Genomic DNA, 20401 nt, shown 5'->3' on the forward strand with positions numbered 1-20401 from the left:
TTACCCAGCAATAGATAACTGAAACACTCAGGCTTGCTCAGCTCTTTATCAAAGTGTGTGTGTGCACATGCTCAGTTGCTCAGTCATGTCTGGCTCTTTGCAACCTCATGGACTGTAGCCCGCCAGGCTCCTCTGTCCATGGGATTCTCCAGGCAAGAATACTGGGGTGGGTCGCCATGCCTTCCTCCAGGGGATCTTTCTGACCCAAGGGTCAAACCTGAGTCTCTTGCATCTCCTCTATTGGCAGGCAGATTCTTTACCACTGTGCCCCCTGGGAATCCCCTTGATCAAATTATCCCATAAGTATTATATACCCCACAAGTATTGCAGCCCTCTTGGACCCTTCAACCAATCAATCAATTATTCCTTTAGTGCTTCTCCAGAGGTCATGCAAATACTGATCATACATAATGAGAGGCATAAGCTTAGTCTGCATCTGAAGACCCAGAAGCCAGCTCCACCCTTAGGGCCATTGCTACCCTCTGCCCTTCTCAGCCACTCCCAAACAAATCTTAAAATTGACAACTATGAAGTCACCTTCCAGAATGCAAGCCAGGGGACCTATTTCAAGCTCTGACCACTGGTTCAGAAAGGAAGCTCCTCGGAAGTTGATACTCACTGCTCTGAAACATTCAGTCTCTGCTCAGGGAAGTTCAGGGAAAGATGAGAAGATTAGAAGGTCTGGCCTGATAACTCTAAGAATGCGCTGGGACCATCTGTAAACACTGGGGAGACATAAAGATCGGGGGAGAGGGAACAGGCAGGCCTTGTTCAGGGCGACTTGGGAATACCTAACCACACATTCTTGCACTCAAGCACACTCAGCCCTTCTAATCCATTCCGAGACAGTGCAGACAAGTGAGAGCCGATTCACTCCCCACCTGGCAATGGGTCGTTTCACTCTCACTCACAAACCTCCGGCTGCCTGAGAGAAGAACACAACAGAGAAGCAGCCCATGGAAGGAATGACAATGCGGTCCAACGCTTGCCACCGGAAAGCACACAGCCCTCCCCACCAATCACACAGCAGCGGAGCAGAGCAGGACTGCACCTGGGTGGGAGTGGGCAGGGAGGGGGACCGAGGAGAGAGAGAGCAGGCTGAACCAGACAACACAAACCCTGTCTGCAGGTCCAGGGTGCAGATTCTCGGCTGTCCAGCCAAGACAGGAGGAGTGTGGAAAACAGCCCTGTCTGCTACGGTCAGTCCCTGCCTGTGCCTCTCAATGACCCATGGTAATTAGGAGCAATGGAGAACGTGGACAATTTCAACCCCCAGCTAACCCTCCATCTCATCTTAGCCCACAGTTTATCCTTTGTTTCTGGGAACATTTTCTCCTTTATCATCTGTTTCGTTTTTCTTCTTTACTTTAAAAAAATGTCCAACAAACATAAACATGAAAAGATTCAAGTTTCAGGTCCTTGGGCTGGTCTTTCTCTCTGGCTGCTGCATTCCAGAGAAGCTGCTGAAGGAAGGAACAGATAGAAAAGCTGGGAGGCTGGGTAACCAAACAACCGAGTGAGCAGGTATTGATGAGCCAGGCACATCTTGAACTCTTTGGAGAAAGAGCTGGGGAACCATCTAGTGATGGAGACCCAGAGGGAGACGGGAGGAGAGAAAAGGCAGCAGTCAGGGAGCATCAGTAGTGGTGGGGGCTCTCCAGAGAAACTGAACCAACAGAAAAAAGAAAATGTATATATATTTGGATATGGCTATACATGTGGAGAGAGAGAGATTTATCTCAAAGATTTGGCTCCAAGCTGACAAGCTAGAAATTCAGGTAAGAGTGATGGGGGCAGTCTCTAGTCCAAAATCAGTAGGTCAGGCCAGCAGGCTGGAAATTCAGGTAGGATTTCTATGTCACAGGCTGGAGGCAGCATGCCTTCTTTTCCAGGAAATCTCAAGTTTCACTCTTAATGCCTTCAACTGATTGGATGAGGCCCACCCACACCACAGAGGGTCATCTGCTTTACGTCAAGTCAATTGATGATAAAAGTTAATCATGTCTAAAAGAATACCTCTGCAGCAACATCCAAGCTAGTATTTGACCAAACTGACTACTGCGGCCTAGTCAAGCTGGCCCCTAAAATTAGTCATCACTGGGTCCCTATGAAAAATGAGTCCAGGGAAAAAGCCCTATCTTATAGAAAACCATACACAGAAAAGCTGAGAAGAGTCATGGGTCTCAGAAACATGTATCGGGAAAGAGGCCTCAAAGAATGATGCAGTCTTCCCAGAGAAAGAACCAGAAGCTCTCCTCTGAGGGGAGGATCAGCTGGGAATTAAAGGCAGCTTTTCAGGCTGCCTCGACCAAGCACCACCTATACTGCAGACAGGAGAGTGGGGTGCGGACAGGGCCGACAACAATGTCCTGAGAGAGATCAGTGCTCCTGGGGTCTCAGATCTAATGTGGGATCCGGGGTAACACAGGAGGTTGGGGCTCACAGAGAGGATGCAGAGGGGGTCGAGGGACTTCCTGGCCCCCGGGACTGGGTATGTGCTGGCCCCATGGCAGGCTCAGGAAGAGATCAGAAAAGTTTCATAAGAGGTAGCAAGAAGAAAGATCTAGCCACGAGATCCTAACCTACCCTCCAGGCCTCCTCCATCCCCAGAGCTTTCCCTGGGGGGCCCCACCTAGAGCAAGGCCTCCCTCTGCTCCCCTCCTGGACTCCTCACCCTGGACACCGGGACTTAACAAGACTGAAAGCTCCTAAGGGTAAGGGCACTGTTGCAGCCTTCCTGACCCTTCCCCACATCCAGCCCTGAGCCCCAGCACCTCACTCATAGGAGAACCATGGAGACCCAGGTGTAAAGGATGCTCAGAGTATACAGCCCAAGAACCCTGCTATTGCTTGAATACTTGCTGTGCCATCCCCAGCTGCAGGATTCTGTGCTAGCCTGACTCTTCAGAGATGGGCCCCCACCGCTGAGTCACTGCCAAGGGTGTGGGGGGGGGTGCGGGGAGCGGGGTTCGGGAGGGATGAGATCACAGAGTCTAGAAAAAGAAAATCTGTCCCTTTGACTCATCCTAGGAGATGCCACACTCAACCCTCAGACCATCCAGCACTAGATTTTCTTAAAGGAAAAATCAATACATGGTACCCGCCTGAAAAACAGGAGAAGCGTATCTATGTTGTAAAAGGAATTGTCCCACTGGGCCAAGAATACCAAGGAAAACAGTAGCGTTGTGTCGTCTACAGTTACCCTGAAATACCCCTTCAAATACCTCACACCCACCTAGCCTCTTATCAAAAATGAATGAAATGCTGAAGGATAACACAAAATAACAAGCTGTGTGTTTTTTTAAAAAAAAAAAAAATCCTTCCCTGAAATTTCAGAACATGAAATTCCAGAGGCGTAAGAAATTGCGTGGCTCCTGCCTCAGGAGTCTCTGAGTTGGCACGAGTGGCGTGTGCTCTGGGGACTTTCACAGAGAATCTGGCCGATGAAGAAACTACAGGAACAAAAGGAGGGACTGGAGGGACCAGGTTTGAAGTCACCGACTTCCTGTTTCTGAAGAGCCTGTGGCTGGACACACGGTCTCCAGGGAGGAGATGCTCCAGGATGTATGATCTCGGACAGTTCGCAGGACACCACTGAGCAGCCCTGTCTATTTTTTTGGCCACATGTGGTTCAGTACCTGGGACCGCTTTTCTGTCCTCCCATCATGCCCAGCACTGAGCTGTCACTTGGCCGTCATCAATCCCCTAGTCTCAGAGTCATCCAGGGACTCCAAGTACCCCCTCAAGAGGATGGGAACCCATAGAACCATTCCTCAGAGCTCCCTCTGGAACAGACAGTGGCCAAGAAAAGGAGAGGTCTTGCCAGGGCAGGGAAGAAGCAGACCCCTTGACAAACAGAACAAAGTCAACCCTTGAGACTGTGCTCAGGTGTGTATCAAGCAAGGGTAGACATAGAGAGAATAGACACAGAATACACACAAATTTAAAATGGTCACCTCCACCATGGGAATAGGTTTCTCCAAATGACCCTTTAATCTAACGGAGGACAGAGGATTACACGGTTGGATGGCATCACTGACTCAATGAACATGAATCTGAGCAAACTCTGGGAGATAGTGAAGGACAGGGAAGCCTGGCGTGCTGCAGTCCACAGGGTCGCAAAGAGTCAAACACGACCTAGGAACTGAATAACAACAAAGAGGTCTTGACATGAGAGCTGTTGATAGGCTTGGAGCCCTGGGCAAGGCCCTTAGTCTGGGCTCCTTTTTCTCATTTAAAATGAAGCAGTGGTGGACTTCCCTGATGGTCCAGTGGTTAAGAATCCAATTGCTAATGCAGGGTTAGTGGGCTTGATCCCTGGTCTGGGAACATTCCATACGTCATGGAGCAACTTGACTTCTAGCAAGACAGAAGAAGCCAATTACAAGCCTGTGTGCTACCACTACTGAGCCCAGGTACCTAGAACCTGAGCTCTGCAACAAGAGAAGGCACCATGATGGAAGCCCATGCCCTCCAACAAAGAGTGACCCCCACTCATCACAACTGGAAAAAACCTGCACACAGCAATGAAGACCCAGAGCAGCCAAACATAACTAAACGATATGAAGGCTCCTGAGAGTCCCTTGGACTGTAAGGAGATCAAACCAGCCAATCATGAAGGAAATCAACCCTACATGTTCATTGGAAGGACTGGTGCTGAAGCTGAAGCTCCACTGCTTTGGCCACCCGATTTGAAGCGTAGACTCAGTGGAAAAGACTCTGATGCTGGGAAAGATCAAGGGCAGGAGGAGAAGGGGACGACAGAGGATGAGATGGCTGGATGGCATCACTGAGTCGATGGACATGAGTCTGAAAAAACTCTGGGAGATGGTGAAGGACAGGGAAGGTTGGCAGGGTGCAGTCCATGGGGTCACAAAGGGTCGGAAACAACTGAGCGACTGAACAACAACAATACATCTCTTTAAAAAGGCAACTGCAGCAGGGGTACTAGAGGCGACCACCGCCATAGCCCACACCCTACAGCCAGGCCAGAGCTTCCCCACCACTCAGTGCCGGAGCCCACTCAGGCTCCCCCACCCCAGGGGAGCCCTAGAACCAGGAAGCAGCTGAGCACGGGGCGAGGCTGCCAGGGGCCTTCAGGTCTGCCCCCATGCCTCGCTCCCCCAACCCCCACTCCCGCCACGGCCATACTGTGTCTAGCTGCCTGTGGCTTAGAACCCACCCCCGCCAAACAAAACTAACAATGCCCGCCTCGTGTCCCCGACACACCCACTCACAGGTGTGTGTGCAGTAGGCTCTGTAAATAGGGCCCGGTGCTCAGATGAAGTGCTGTGGGTCAGGAGGCGTAAGGGAAAATTACAAACCAACCAGCCTGTCTAAATAATTTCTCTCTGGGGCACCTAAAATGGCCATGCACAGTTCACCGTTGTCTGAAGTCGTACCCTCTGTCTTCCCACACAGACAGACACTGAGAACTGGAGGAAAACAAGATCTAAATTCTACAGAAGATACTTCTTCTAGGATGGACTGTCCCAATATAGCATATAGGCACTTTTTTTAAACTTTTTCCCCAAAGCATCACTGACTCACAGCCACTCGAATTTTAGAAAAGGCGCCATCTCAATTGACTCATGCTCATATGACCCTTCCGCCAAAAAGAATATGAAACTCTTCACAGTGGTTTTGCAATGACAAGTACTAAGAAGTGGCAAGCTGGCATCTCTGTAGTTTTTCTCACTTACTTCGCTGACCTTGACCTGACAAGCTCTTCCTTTAAGGACAAGAGCCAGCAAATAAAAACTCAGGTGAGAAGGAAGGAGGGGTTGTGGAAGGGGGAGATGGAAGAGAAATCTTTTTTAATTTGTCAAATAAACTATCATAACTTCACTCTTCTCCTCCAAACAATAACGCTGCACATATGGGTGTGCTCATAAAATATATACCCTGTCTACTTCCAAAGTCTTACAAATAAACACAGAATGAGGCTGCTCAGACCAAAGCAGAGATGGCAGCTGACTTCTAACAAGTTGGAAGAAGTCAATTACAATTATCTCAGCAGGGCCTTCGATTAGGTTTTTTTTTTTTTTTTCCAGCAGCAGAGGCCAAAAGTAGAACATTAGGATGCGGTGGGTTTGCTCTTAAAACCACAGGCATACAAACTCAATAAAATCTTTGCTAGTGGAGCAAGTTCCAGACCCCTCCCAGTCACACTGCACCTCTATGTTCCAAACAGACAACATGGGGTAAAGGAGCAAGGCGACTGGGAAAACTAAATCTTAAAACAAGATTAAAATGGACTGTGAGGCTAGGCACTCTGGGGCCTCCAAATGTGTTTCAGATCCTCTTAGCAAAGGGAGAACTTAAGAAAGGCCTTTGTTGTTAGAGAGAAAGTCATAAGAATGACCACCCATCCCCACCACTGGCTCTTATTCTACTGGCCATGATGGACCAAGACACCTGCAGAAGATCCGTGGGCAGACATCCAGAAGGCCAGTGATAGAAATAAACATCAAGGATTTGTTTTTATATAGATATTTTAAATGCACACCAGCCCAGCCCCATCTGCGGCTGCTAACGTTAGTGGATTACTCATTCTTCCTTCCAATCACGTCATGCGCAAGTCTCCAGGTGGCTGTGGGGTATTTGCTTACAACAGCTACCGCTGGTTTCCCTGAAAACTGTTTATTTTTCCAGGCCTCAGGTCATTACATCACCCCGCGGTTTCTGGGCAGGCCAAGAGCGCCGGTTTTAGGGGGTGGGGGATCCAGCCAGGAGGTGCTATTGCCTCTGTGACCCCAAGTCCCAGTTCTAGGAGCAGCCACTCCGAGAGGAACTTCCAGGGAAGGGAAGAGTATCCAAAAGGTGACCGAGGAGCCCAAAGTAGGCTTAGGAGAGCACTGTTCTGACCCTGGCAGCTCAGGACAGGATGCTGAAAACAGCTTACTTGTGACTCGGATGGTGACTGAGGCAAACACTCTCACGTTCAAGGAGGGTGAGGGTCACGGTCACGACAGACGTGTAAGAAATGCATTTCCACCTGTGTCCCCGCTGGTGGCTGGTCTCCAGGGAGCAGAGTTACCAGCAGCTGCTGCATTTGCAGATGGACAGAAGGAAGGTCTGCCAGGCAAACAGGTAAGGAAGGAAAGACACAGTCCATTTGAATTGAACCCACAGCGCCAGGTGCTAGGGCCTCTTGAAGTCAGATCAGAACATGACGTTAACTAGAAAAGATGGAGATAAAGGAAAGAAAGAGATGGGAGAGGGAGAAGTCAAATGACCTCACAGGTGGCCACCGGTGGGTACCAGGCCAGGAAAGAGGAGAAGGACTGTAGCACATGCCTTCAGGGCATCGTCTGCACCAACAGCAGAGTGAAGGCTCACACGACCACATTCCCTGAGAGATAATATCTTCCCGGAGGAGAAAGCACACAATTTTGTCACTCAGAAAGAGAGAGGGAAAAAAAAAAGACTTTTATAAATCACATGCTGTAGGAACGTGTCCGCATGTAGCAAAATTAGAAGCAGTTAAGATATGGATGAAAGATGAGATGAAGCCTAGTTTTTGTCATTTCTTGGATCTCTGTACTCTCTTCTCTAACATGTAAGTGATTACAGTTTTTTTTTTTAATCTAGTTATAATAAGAAATTCTTTGATCACTAGCCCCTGGTACCAAAATCTCAGCAAGAGTCTGTTTTCTTATAAAAGCAGAGTTTCTGGCCAACACGTATATAGGAGAAGATGCTCGTTGTCGAATTTTAGGATGTTCACCACCAGATGCATTGTCTGCCTGGTTGCAAGAAGAAGTCCTGGTACAAAGGAGGCGAGAATCAAACAGAAGTTCAACAGGCAAACTGGCTGCTGTGGACCCTGCCACACACTCAGAGGGTGACCCTGACCAAGATAAGCTTATGACAAAGCCTTAAAAACAGGGACCAAAACCTTCAAGAGGAGGGAAGGAGACAGGATAAGTCTGCAGGCATAAGTGTCATGCTGTTGCAAAACTTCAGCTGCCCGGTGGAACCTTTCCAACGTCAACAGTCCCCAGGCCAGAAACCAAACCTGGCGTCACAGGGTCTGAGCGTGAAAGAAGGATGTTTGGGGTGTAAAAGAAACTGGGATGGCCTTTCTGCCTCTGGGAGAGAGAGAGCTGAGGAGGAGAGTGCTCACTCAGTCGGCTCACAGAGTCCCACTCCAGCCTCCCCAGGGGTGTGGGTGGAAGCTCTCTGGACTCAGAATCTTTCATCAAATGGGGAAGTGCCCCAGGGGCCCCACGCAGAGGCTGCTGTCCATTCCAGAGCCCAGACACAGACAAGTTATCATTCAAGTCTATGTGACTTCTCATCAAACCAAGTGAAATCATGTGGAAAGTGGCTAACACAATCCATCAAGGTAGTCCATTGAGGTGTTTTCAATAATTTACATGCTCCTACTGTGTGCCAGGCATTTTAGCTACACTGAATTCTCAGAAAAATCCTGCAAGGCATTAACAACTTTATCTAATAAATAAGGAAATCAAGGTTCAGGGTAGCTAGTTATTCACTTTCTCAAGGTCACCCAGCCTCTCCATAGGAAGCAGCCAGTTCTACTGTTCTTGTTCAGTCACTCCGTGGTATCCGACTCTGCAACCCTGTGGACTGCAGCACACCAGGCTTCCCTGTCCATCTTCTGGGGCTTGCTCAAATTCATATCCATTGAGTCGGTAATGCCATCCAACCATCTCATCCTCAGTTGTTCCCTTCTCCTCCTCAGTTGTTCCCTTCTCCTCTTGTCTTCAATCTTTCCCGGCGTCTTTGCATCAGGTGGCCAAAGGACTGGAGCTTCAGCCTCAGCATCAGTCCTTCCAATGAATATTCAGGACTGATTTCCTTTAGGATTGACTGGTTTTATCTCCTTGCAGTCCAAGGGACTCTCAAGAGTCTTCTCCAACACCACAGTTCAAAAGCATCAATTCTTCAGCACTCAGCCTTCTTTATGGTCCAACTCTCACATCCACAGAATTGCCTGATACCAAAGACCATGCTCATGCTATTACATGGTTGAGCTCTTCTGTATACAAAAGATTCCCTACCCTCCCACCTATGAAGGCCAAGCCTCAGGATGCTTTCTGGGCAACCCACTTGTGAGAGCATGCACAGGAAAGGATGTTAAAGCTCACATGAGAGGTGAAAGTGCTACACGAGCCACCTAAAGAATTTTACGCTAATACAGGCTTCCCAGGGCACGTCAGGAAACATCTCAGGAGACACAGCCCCTACTTCTAAGAAAGAGGCCACAAAATGTGAGAAAGACACACTTCTACTCACCATCCCACCCGAATGCCTCTCCTTCAATCGTATATGGGCTTCCCTGGTGGCTCAGTGGTAAAGAATCCGCCTGACAAGGCAGCAGACATAGGTTCAATCCCTGGGTCAGGAAGATCCCCTGGAGGAGGAAATGGCAACCCACTCCAGGATTCTTGCCTGGGAAATCTCATGGACAGAAGCCTGGTGGGCGACAGTCCATGAAGCCACAAAGAGTCCGACATGACTTAGTGAGTGAACAACAATGAGCAGTCATATACCAGCAGCCAGCACACTTTTTTACTGTAAAGAATCAGATCATATTTTAGGCTTTGTAGGCCAAACAGTCTCTGACACAACTCTTCAACTTGACAGTTACAGCATGCAAACAGCCATAGATGACTGTACATAAATAAATGGACATGGCTGTGTTCAAATAAAACTTTATTTGCAAAATTAGTCACAAGGCCTTTTGCCAATCTGTTATGCACATTTGAGACATGATGGCCTTCACACAGAATTACATCAAAAAGGTTGGCAGGCACTCTGTCAGTATTACCACCTGACCATGATGGAGAATGTCCCAGTTTCTTAGAAAATGCCCATGGTATCAATCTTTGATAATGATCACTGGTCTCAGCTTCTCCCTTGGAACCTTTAGCTCTCTCCCAACTATTCTGTCCTATATGCCAACCTCACGGACATAACTGGGGCCAACCATGGAAAACTAAGGTGACTGGGCCCCTCTGACAAAAGTAAGGGGGTTGTACCTGCCTGGAAACCATTTCTCAGCATGACCCCATACTCATGCAATTGGAAACTACTCAGAGGAAGAAGGAGTGGAAAGAAGGACTTGAGTGGAAGCAAACATTAGCAAATTTGACATCGCCCTTCATTACACACAAAGAACAGTGCCCCAAAAGATAGGCACTGTATTCCCAGAGAAATTGTTTTCTTCAGCCCTACCACTTACTACAAAGGTCTGTCTAGTCAAAGCTATGGTTTTTCCAGTAGTCATGTATGGATGTGAGAGTTGGACAATAAAGAAAGCTGAGTGCTTAAGAATTGATGCTTTTGAACTGTGGTGTTGGAGAAGACTCTTGAGAGTCCCTTGGACTGCAAGGAGATCCAACCAGTCCATCCTAAAGGAAATCAGTCCTGAATATTTATTGGAAGGACTGATGCTAAAGCTGAAACTCCAATACTCTGGCCACCTGATACAAGGAACTTACTCATTTGAAAAGACCCTGATGCTGGGGAAGATTGAAGGTGGGAGGAGAAGGGGACAACAGAGGATGAGATGGTTGGATGGCATCACCGACTCAATGGACATGAGTTTGAGTAAACTCCGGGAGTTGGTGATGGACAGGGAGGCCTGGCGTGCTGCAGTCCATGGGGCTGCAAAGAGTCGGACATGACTGAGCGACTGAACTGAACTGAAATGAACCACTTACTAGCTGTGAACCAGGACACGTTACTTCCTCTCTCTTGGCCTTTGACTCTTCATCTATAAGACAAGGATGACAACACTTATCTCACAGTGTTATGGCAATGCTCAAAGAGAACACAGAGCTGACACAGGTAGCTGATAGCTGTGATGACAGTGACGATTCTGTCTTTATTGATGAAGAGCCTTTCTGCTGGATCCTTCTCCAAAGCAATCAAACATGTTAAGGGAAATTCTCTAATAGATATGACATACAGGCACTAAAGCCTTTGCCTTCACAGAGTGTAGCCTAGATAGAGAAATTAACCACTGGTAGGTGAAAAAGGGGCTTCCCAGGTGGTGCCAGTAGCAATGAACCCGCCTGCCAATGCAGGAGACATAATGAGACATGGGTTCGATCTCTGGGTTGGGAAGATCTCCTGGAGAAGGGCCTGGCAATCCACTCCAGTATTCTTGCCTGGAGAATCCCACGGACAGAGGAGCCTGGCAGGCTACAGTCCATGGGGTCACAAAGAGTTGGACACGACTGAAGCAACATAGCACACACAGGTGAAAAGAATCACAAAAGCAGTTGCTAAAGGTCAAATGTTTCAGGCAAAAAGTACCACATAATTTCAGAGAGAGCTCTCCCTCCTATCTACCCCTTGGGCACCAGATGAGAGGTGAGCCCCCTACTGGAGACTTTTTGCAGATAGCACTTACAGATACCACAGGTACCAAAAGACTTCTCTTTGACTACCATATTTGCTTAACAGTTAAGGAAGAGTGGGGGAAAGGTCTAAGAAGAAGCTTCCTAATAGATGCTTTTGCTTAAGGTGACAATTACAAATTCTTTCCTAATTAAGGAATTCTCACTATAAGCAGTATCATTGAAAGTGAAAAGTGAAATTCGCTCAGTTGTGTCTGACGCTTTGCCACCCATGGACTATATAGTCCATGGAATTCTCCATGCCAGAATACTGAAGAGGGTAGCCGTTCCCTTCTCCAGGGGATCTTCCCAAGCCAGGGATCGAACTCAGTCTCCTGCATTGCAGGCGATTTCTTTACAGTCCCAGTGTTCCCACCAAAGATGATGATAGTAATAAATACAATTGTAGTTACAATTTATCATGCACTTACTGTTTATCACTTAGTCAGGCATTGGTTAAGTGATATACAGACTAACTTAGTGAACCTTCACTCACCATCCTTTAAGGGGGAGATTATTATGCCAGCTGAGCACTGAGGCTTGGTGGGGAGGGAGGGAGGCATTTGACCTCAGTGGGTGTTTGACTTCAGTTGATTTGACTTCACTTGACTTCACCAAGTGTTGGAGCCAGAAAGAGAACCCAAAATTGGTGTTTTAACCATGGACCCTGTTCTGTCAAAGACTCTGGCCCACAGGATGTCACATGGGCTCCTTCCCACCCCAGTATCTCAGGTCTCCTCCAGCTTCTGTCAAAGAGGGAACCAGACATGGGCCAGGGTACTTGGCAGAGAAAATCAATCAATGCCATGTGGCTTCACCTCACAGTCTAAACCGTTCCACGTACCCCAGTGTCCACAACCTTTAGGACAAAGCTGGCGTGCCATACAGATAACCAAAAGGAGGGCAAGACAGCCCACTCATTCACTGATGGTCATGCAAAACTCTGCCTCCCATGTGAAAGGGATGTATCTTTAGTTCACAGTCCTTGCTATTTATCAGGAAAAGATGATATGGCTAAATTCAATAACCAGGCAGAAATATGCCAAGTGGCATTTCTCAGAATGAAGTCTGAGGCTGAAAGAAGAGTAAGTACCCCCTGATGGAGAAATAAATTGGGTCTGTTAATAACACATTGATAGACATCTAGTTTCTATTGATGGTAAACGAACTCTATCAACTTTGGTCTTCATTGATGGTAAATGAACTCTATAATCTGATCACTCTTCAGAAATTATTACCTTTCTATAAGGATTCCGGTTTCCCTGGTGGCTCAGTGCTAAAGAATCCGACTGCCAATGCAGGAAACATGAGTTTGACCCCTGGGTCAGGAAGAGCTCTTGGAGAAGGAAATGGAAACCCATGCCAGTATGCTTGCCTGGGAAACCCCATAGACAGAGGAGCCTTGTGGGCTACAGTCCAGGGGTTCATGAAAGAGTTGGACATGACTTAGAAACTAAACAACAACTACAAGGGTTTAACTAGTACTAAAACCTGGACACTTACAAGATCTTGAAAGATCAGATTAGAAAAGACATGATTGTAGGCAGTTAGTTAGAGCCTTAAAAACACATAGATCCAAGGTTCTTAAGGTTTGAAGTCCAACTTCTCTACGTCCAGTCATTCTTCCAAATTCTTCTGTGTTACACATAGAAAGTCAGTTAGAATATTAAAACATACCATCAAACTATTTTTTTTAGCTAAAAGAATCTACTACTTATGAAAGATGATCCCTGAGTCCTAACTGAAGACAATTAAAGTTGGAAGAGATTAACTCATCTCATCTTCTCATTTTACAGCTGTGGAAGAAACTGAAGGCCAAAATGGGGAAATGACTTGCCCAACCCCACACAGTGACAGTCATGGAGTAACCACGTGGCACCCATGGGTAGATCAGGTGTGCACACAATCCAAGGCAGATAATTTACCTGAATTTCTTATGTTGGTGTTGTTCAGTTTGGAGTCCTTGATTACCAAGTGCTTAATCCAGAGAGTGGGAGCTGTGATTTCTGAAAAAAAAAAACGAAGAGAGAAAATAAAGTCTGGGCAACAGAGAGTATGAAACTTGGAATGTAACCCCCAGACTTTTTAAAAGCCTGAGGCATCAAAGATAGAGCCATTTCCCTCATCCCATGCCCACTTCATCCCAACGGCCTCTTGCTTCCTCCCTACGGAAGCTCCTCTCCATCTGCTCAGAGGAGCCAGCTAGGGCCTCTTGTGCTGGGAGGCAGAGTGGTCAGAGTCCAGAGGCATTGAGCCACTCCATCCAGGAATAAAAATATTATCCCAGGAGGTGAGGAAAATGGGCCAAGCCAAGTCTCTCTCAGCTGATTCCCTGGAAGAAGATTTAAAGGAAATAAATCAACAAACAAATGCCAAAAAAACCAGAGAGACCATTTTGGAAGAAACACCTGAGCCACAGCAGATTTTAGCTTGCTGAGACTCTGCTCCACATGGGAAAGAAAGTAATGGGTCTCATGTGTGCTTCAATCTCTTTTCTAATGGTTTCTTATCAAACAGAGGCTGAATTCTTCATTCCAGAGAGCTCCAGGAGGCCACCAGGCTCTCCAGGGCTGGGGTCACCCAGTGGACCGGTGCTGTGGAAATCTGAGGATGCCCCTGAGCACTGGAGATGAGACCTTTCATGAGTATGTTGGAAAGGTCTTCCAAGTTGACGTGGTCTCCATTTCCTACCCAGACTGCCCAGGGTCCAGGGCCCCAGACTCACCAATGATCTAGGACATTTGTGGATCACAGAAACATTTGAGCTTCTAGGCATGAACACACATGTGTTCCACTCCATGGCCAGCTGCAAAGGCTATCTTGTGTTTCTGTCTAGAGCTGAGCCTGGGCTAGGGTCATTCTTAGCCAACAGTTTCAACAAGTGGCATCACTTCTTTTTGTTCCTCTGTCTCACTGTCCAATCTCAGGATCCAAGCCTGGGTATACTCAGCTGAAAGCTGCTAAAAGGTTGCCGTATATTGCACTGAGTGCCACATCTCATTGTCAGACTTCCTAGAAACTGCACTCTGCCAAGCTTCCTGCTCCCCCTCATGGGAACCTGGAGTATTTAGCAAAGCACAATGAAGGATGTAGGCCCTGAGCAGCTCAAACGCAAACTGAAGCCAGCCTTCTGCACCCAAGTTCCAGCTGTCCGCTCCTCAGGCCTCCAGAGATACCCAGCCTGTTTTGCCACCAACTACCACTATTTCTCTTGATCTAGAATTTCTCTTCCCTCAATGTCTGGACTCAACTCTCACGGTCCCTGCAAGTCAGCTATGCCAACCCCACGCACCAGTCTCCTTCGGGCAACTTTCCTCCTTACGCTCTGTTTCCACCATACTCCCTCCTTTGTCCCTGCCTGGAACACCCTGATTCTTCCCTCACACTTTCAGATCCAGCTCAAGTTCCCTCTCTTCACAGAGTCTTTTCCCAGACCACTGTGATCTCTTTTTTCTGGGAATGTCTATCACAGAGGAAATAAAACTGAGACCATGTAGCTTCATACATAAATTCTCCAATAGTTGCCACTCTGTTGAGAGCAAAGTCTTTCATCTTATCTATTTCTCCTTCGTCCCCAGCAGGCCTCGCACAATGCTGGGTACAGAGCACTAGAAGGACTTATTAGAGCTGACTCATTTAGAAAAACGATGCTGCCGGCCTGTCTTTCTCAGCCATGGCTCCTCGGTCTTGGCAGTTTGCAGGGTCCATCCAGGCTGTGTTATTGTTGGATGTTAGTGGCCAGGCAGGAAGCCTGGCGAGAACAGAGGGCCTTTCCAGAAGTGGAGGGTGTACTAGTTCCTGGGAGGGTTTGCATTTTTTAAAAACGTTAAAAACAGCCCAGCTTACACCAGGAAAAATTGAAATTAAAAAAGGAAAAAAAAATAATAGTAAAACTTAAACAAACACCCGAAGGAAAGACCTGTCCCAAATCTGAAAACAGGGGGACAACTCGAATCTGAAGTAATACAAGAGCTTACCGTCTCCGTCAAACACTGGCTGGGTCTCCATCGTGGGTGTCGGCTTGGACCCGTCATCTGAATTGAGGGTTAAAAAGAATCGAAAGGAGACTACCATTATTGAGGTAAATACTATCTACTCTCCAGCACTGTTGAATGGTTGGGGTTTGCACATGGCCCGGCCAAGTCCCAAGGAACAGATCAAAGAGAAAGAAAAGAAAGAAGAAAAGAGCAAGAAAGAAAAGAGCAACACAGAAGAGACACCAACAGTAAGACAAATCCAGGTGCATGCTCGCCATTCCAGGGAAGGAACCCAAGTTATCACGGCTCTGGAGGACCCCGTCTCATGACTCTGCAGCAGCATGACTGTCAGCCCTTGCTCTTTCCCCAGGAAAGCTGGGAGTGCTGTCTTCCCAGGAGCCCTAGGCTCTGGCCAGGCACGTTGGGAGAGGCTAGCACACTTATGGCGTCAAGTGCTGGTGCCCCCAGCTCCTTCCTGCCCTCTTGTGCAAGGGACCAACCCAGTACCTTGCTAGTGGCCCTCACTGAAGAGTCTGAAGAAAACCAAAGACCATGGCGCCATTCCCTCCCAAACCCCTAGCTACTTTTTTCCGTCCTCATCTAAAAACGAAGTGAGGGTAACAAGGACCATTCTCTCTCCAGCATGCTAAACTGAAAAGAATTGGGAATCCTTAGAACACTTTTAACTGTGAAACCAATTCCCAAGGAGACAAGGAGGCAGACAAAATGAGAGGGAACATGAGTAATTGCACTCTGGATTTCCTTTGAAATTTCTAACACAGATGCTAGGAGCAGAGAGTTCTCAGTGACAAAGTCTTAACACTTATGATCAGAGTAGTGTTGGCAGCTCTCTCTGCAGACCAAGAACCTCTACAGGTCAGAGTAAGTGCAGACTTTATCTACCTTTCAGGACTTTGAAGTATGTTCATCAAGATCCACAAACCTTAATTTTGAACACTGTTTCTCAACTTTTGTTTTATTATTGTCTATCTAAGGAGCATTTTTAGGCATTTTCTCCTTAACTAGTTTCCTAATGAAATTTTAATAACAAGGATACACTGTATCTCTGTATACACTGTATATTTATGTACTGTATGTATGTCTGTACTTTATATGTAAAAATAGAAAGGGTTCTTTTGTGCCCCCCAAAACAATTTTCACCTCTTTGCTGAAAGCTGGGAACAGGTATCTTTACTTACATTGAGAATGCACAGATCCACGATTTTTCTGTTTTCTCCCTCAGCAAGAGAAAGGAAGGTGAGCACTGTGGTCTCAGACACTGTGGTTACACAATCCCTTCTTCCCAAGACCCCCAGCGATCTTTGGAGACTAAATACTATATTTTCCAAGCATTAACTATTAATGGAGAATACAAGTTCTCATATCGTCTGCAACGCTGGTCAGATCATCAGTAATAACAACCTCCACCATTTGGAGCTCCCGGAACTCTTGGCAGACTTCCCTGCCTCTTATCAGGGGAAGGAGAAAGAGCACAGAGAGCGGATCCCTTTTTTCACACCAATGTCCCACCCCTGGGATCTTAAGATTCAATAGCTGTGGAGATCCTGACCCTTGCTGGAGGTTGAGGCCAGCATCCTGAGAGTTGTGTGACATCTGACCCTGCTCTTACTGTCACATGCCGACGTAAGACCCAACTCCCACAGGGGCCAGGGCGATCCTGAACAAGCCGACAATCATCCCTGGACACGAGGTACCCCAGGAGGAGAGGAATAATGAAGCTGAATATCTATTTGCCTCAAACTGGAGTCCTGAACAGTCATCTTTTGACACCAAACCACCCATTTGATCTGGAAGTCATTGAGGGAGAATAAACACAGTGAAAAAACACACAATGTCATTTTTTTAATAGCATCACTTCCCCGACTCTATTAACACCCCTTTCCATTGAATTCAATGAACCACTGAATGAAGTCTTTTGGCAGCTGCAATGCACATTTGGTTGCTCCTGAGGGATGCAGGGTTCACAGTCTAAATAGCCCAGCACAGTGTGCTCAGCCCCTCCACGCAGGGTGGCTTCCTTTCAGGAGTCTTAAAGGTAACAAAGGGAAAGTGAGAAATCAAACATTCTCACAGGGACAATGGTGACAAGCCAAGTGCAAAATGGCTTATGTGATATCTTGATATTCAATTAAAATCATCCCATACTCCAAGAGCTGTATCTCTCTCTCTCTGGAGCAGGAAGACAGAAAACCCTCTGTTTATTTCTCCCATCACTGACAGGAGAGGCTGGGACGGCCCATCTGGTCCAGCAATCAGCAAAGAAGTCTGCTGCTCAAGGAGAGGAAGGAGGGTTTCCAGTCTCCCCCCGCCCCAGGGAAGTCAAAGACCTCCACGATTGCTCAGATGCAGGTTCAGAAGCCCACAGAGCGTGAAGCCACGTGGAGGGAGCGAATCTTCCTGCAGGGTAGGGTCACCGAGGGTGAAGACATACAGCTGCACTGCCACCATGGAGGCCCTAGCTGGAAATCTTTATGAAGTGAGAAAAGACAAGTGCCCTGCTGCCAGGAGAGCCACCTGTGACATCCAGTATGCCCCGAGGATGGGGAGCCAAGCCAAAGCCAACAGGACCCTCTGACCAGCATCTCCGGGCACCTGGACACCTGGCGTCCAACCCAGCAAACAAGCGCACCCTTCTCCCAAACATAGGTCCAAGGCCTGGGTCCAAGGTCCACATCAAGCCGGCTTCCTGGCAAGCCCTGGGGCGACACCGGGCCCCACACTGGGCCCTGGGGAGAGAGAAAAGTTTCTACGTGTACCCCTGGCCTCCCAGTTTCCAGTGGGGTCACTGTGCAGACCCCAGCTTGACATCCACTAAGTTGGATAACCTGAACCCCTCGCTTTTCTTCTCTGGGCAGTGATATCCTCTTCTAAAAGTGAAGAATGACTGCGTCCTAGCCTCAGGACACTGTGGCTATAAAACACTCTGCAGGCCTCTTAAAGAAGGCATTAAATCATCAAGTGTTAAATCATCTTATCCAACTGCTTACTTTTAAAATTGGATTTGCAGCATGAAAATTCGACAGTTTTTAAAACAAAAAATCAAGTAAACCTTACAACTCAATAAGAAGACAAACAGCCTGATTTCAAAATGGGTAAATTATTTCAATAGACATTTCCAAGATGCACAGACAGGTAATAAATATGCAAAAAGATGTTCAATAGCATTGACTGTTAGGAAACCACAAATTAAAACCATAATGAGCTACCACCATGAACCTACTAGAATGGCTAAAAATTTTTTAAAAGACACTCTTAAGTGACAAGGATACAGAAGAGCTCAAATCCTCATTCACTCTTCATGGGAATGTAAAATTGGGTGGCTACATTGGAAAAGAGTCTGACAATTTCTTTAAAAATTAAACATAAACTTACCAATCAATCTTGAAATTTTACTCCTGGGAATCTATCCAAGAAAAATAAAGACATATCCGCCCAAAGACATATACACACATATTCATAGCAGCATTATTCATTAATAGCCTCAAACTGGAAATAATCCAGATGTTCTTCTACTGGTGAAGAGGTAACCAAATTGTGATACATTCATACAATAGAGTATTATTTAGCAATTAAAAGGAATGAATTACTGACACATGTAATAATATAGCTAAACTTCAAAAATATTACACTCTGTAAAAGAAGCCATGCACAAATACTACATATGGTATGACCCCATTATATAAAATGCCTAGTAAAGGTAACTCTATAGAGATAGAAAGCAGATACATGGTTGCCTGGAAGAGAAAATGGGTACAAGGTTTCTTCGGGAAGTGATGGAAATGTTCTCTGGTAATAGCTGTACTTCTCTACAGATGTACTAAATTCACTGAATTGTACATTTACAGTAGGTAAATATGGTGTGTAATTATACCTTAATAAAGATTTTAAAACAAAAGAGCGACAGAGTACCAAAGACGTCACAGATACACCATCAGGAGGCAGTAGCTAGATTATTTGAGCGATCCTTAATTTGGGGGGAGACTCTTCCATAGAGCTTAAAGAAAAATATATCTGAATTTCAGTTTACACATATGCACATGATGATTTCATGCATGTATGTTCACTCTTGGTGATTCTTACAGACCTGCAATAGTAAGACTTTATTTTTCTTTGATGCCATAATACTCTACCTGATGGAGAAGATAGAATACTGAAAAAAAAAAAAAACAGTTCAAAGATGATCATTTCTCTTACAGGGAGAAAAGGTAAATTTGGAAACATTAAAGAAAAATAGGGGTTTACAGGTGGTCCTAGAGGTAGAGAACCCGCCTGCCAATGCAGGAGACATAAGAGACGGGGGTTCGATCCCCGGGTTGGGAAGATCCCCTGGAGGAGGCATGGCAACCCACTCCAGTATTCTTGCCTGCAGAATCCCAAGGACATATGTAGATAGAAACATAACGCTCGTTATTCCAAATGATGTAGCCCTGAGATTGGGCACAGAAATACAGAAATCCTAAGGCTGACTTAGGATGTTGTTAAGAGCCGACTCATTGGAAAAGACCTTGATGCTGGGAAAGACTGAAGGCCAAAGGAGCAGGGGGCACCAGAGGAACAGAGGATTAGATGGCATCACCGACTCAATGGACACAAATCTGAGCAAACTCCCAGAGATAGGGAAAGACAGGGGAGCCCAGTGTGCCGCAGTCCATGAGGGGTCACAGAGTCAGACACAACTGAGCAGGTGAACAACAACAGCCGAAGCAAAATAAGTCAAACCTGAGAAAATTTCTCAAGGATGATGTCAAGATCAAGAATAGTACGTGTTACCACATTTTGTAACACTCAGAGTTCCTAGCAGGTTGCTTTCTTCATCTATTCTTGCCACTGGCCAGGGCACAGGAAGTCACCAGGCAGATAAAAAGAGACTGAGCTTCAGCGCAAGGAAGTGATTTGTTCAAGACCCCAGAGGCAGTGAGCAAGCGGTGCTGGCAACTGCTCAGGCCCGGAGCAGGCATCTGGCCTCCCCAAAATTCCCCAGCCCCCCAACCAAGCCTCCCCTCGCAGGTGCAGCCCCAGAGAGCCGCA

General features: G+C 46.8%; 1 protein-coding gene across 4 annotated transcripts in view; it reads right to left on the reverse strand.

Annotated features, from left to right (window-relative positions):
- Nucleotides 1-20401, reverse strand: part of SMOC1 (SPARC related modular calcium binding 1) — a 143678-nt gene that overhangs the window by 22334 nt on the left and 100943 nt on the right. For 2 of the 4 annotated variants that reach the window (XM_040226188.1, XM_040226189.1), the window contains exons 6-7: nucleotides 15353-15409; nucleotides 13301-13381 (exon numbers count right to left, since the gene is read on the reverse strand). In XM_040226188.1, coding sequence (XP_040082122.1) covers nucleotides 13301-13381; nucleotides 15353-15409 — 138 coding nt within the window. Of the gene's footprint in view, nucleotides 1-13300; nucleotides 13382-15352; nucleotides 15443-20401 lie in introns of all 4 variants that reach the window. The other 2 variants (XM_040226187.1, XM_040226186.1) reach the window with 1 other exon arrangement.

This window comes from Oryx dammah, unplaced genomic scaffold, assembly GCF_014754425.2.
Source record: "Oryx dammah isolate SB20612 unplaced genomic scaffold, SCBI_Odam_1.1 HiC_scaffold_26, whole genome shotgun sequence".
In the NCBI taxonomy this organism is placed as follows: domain Eukaryota; kingdom Metazoa; phylum Chordata; class Mammalia; order Artiodactyla; family Bovidae; genus Oryx; species Oryx dammah.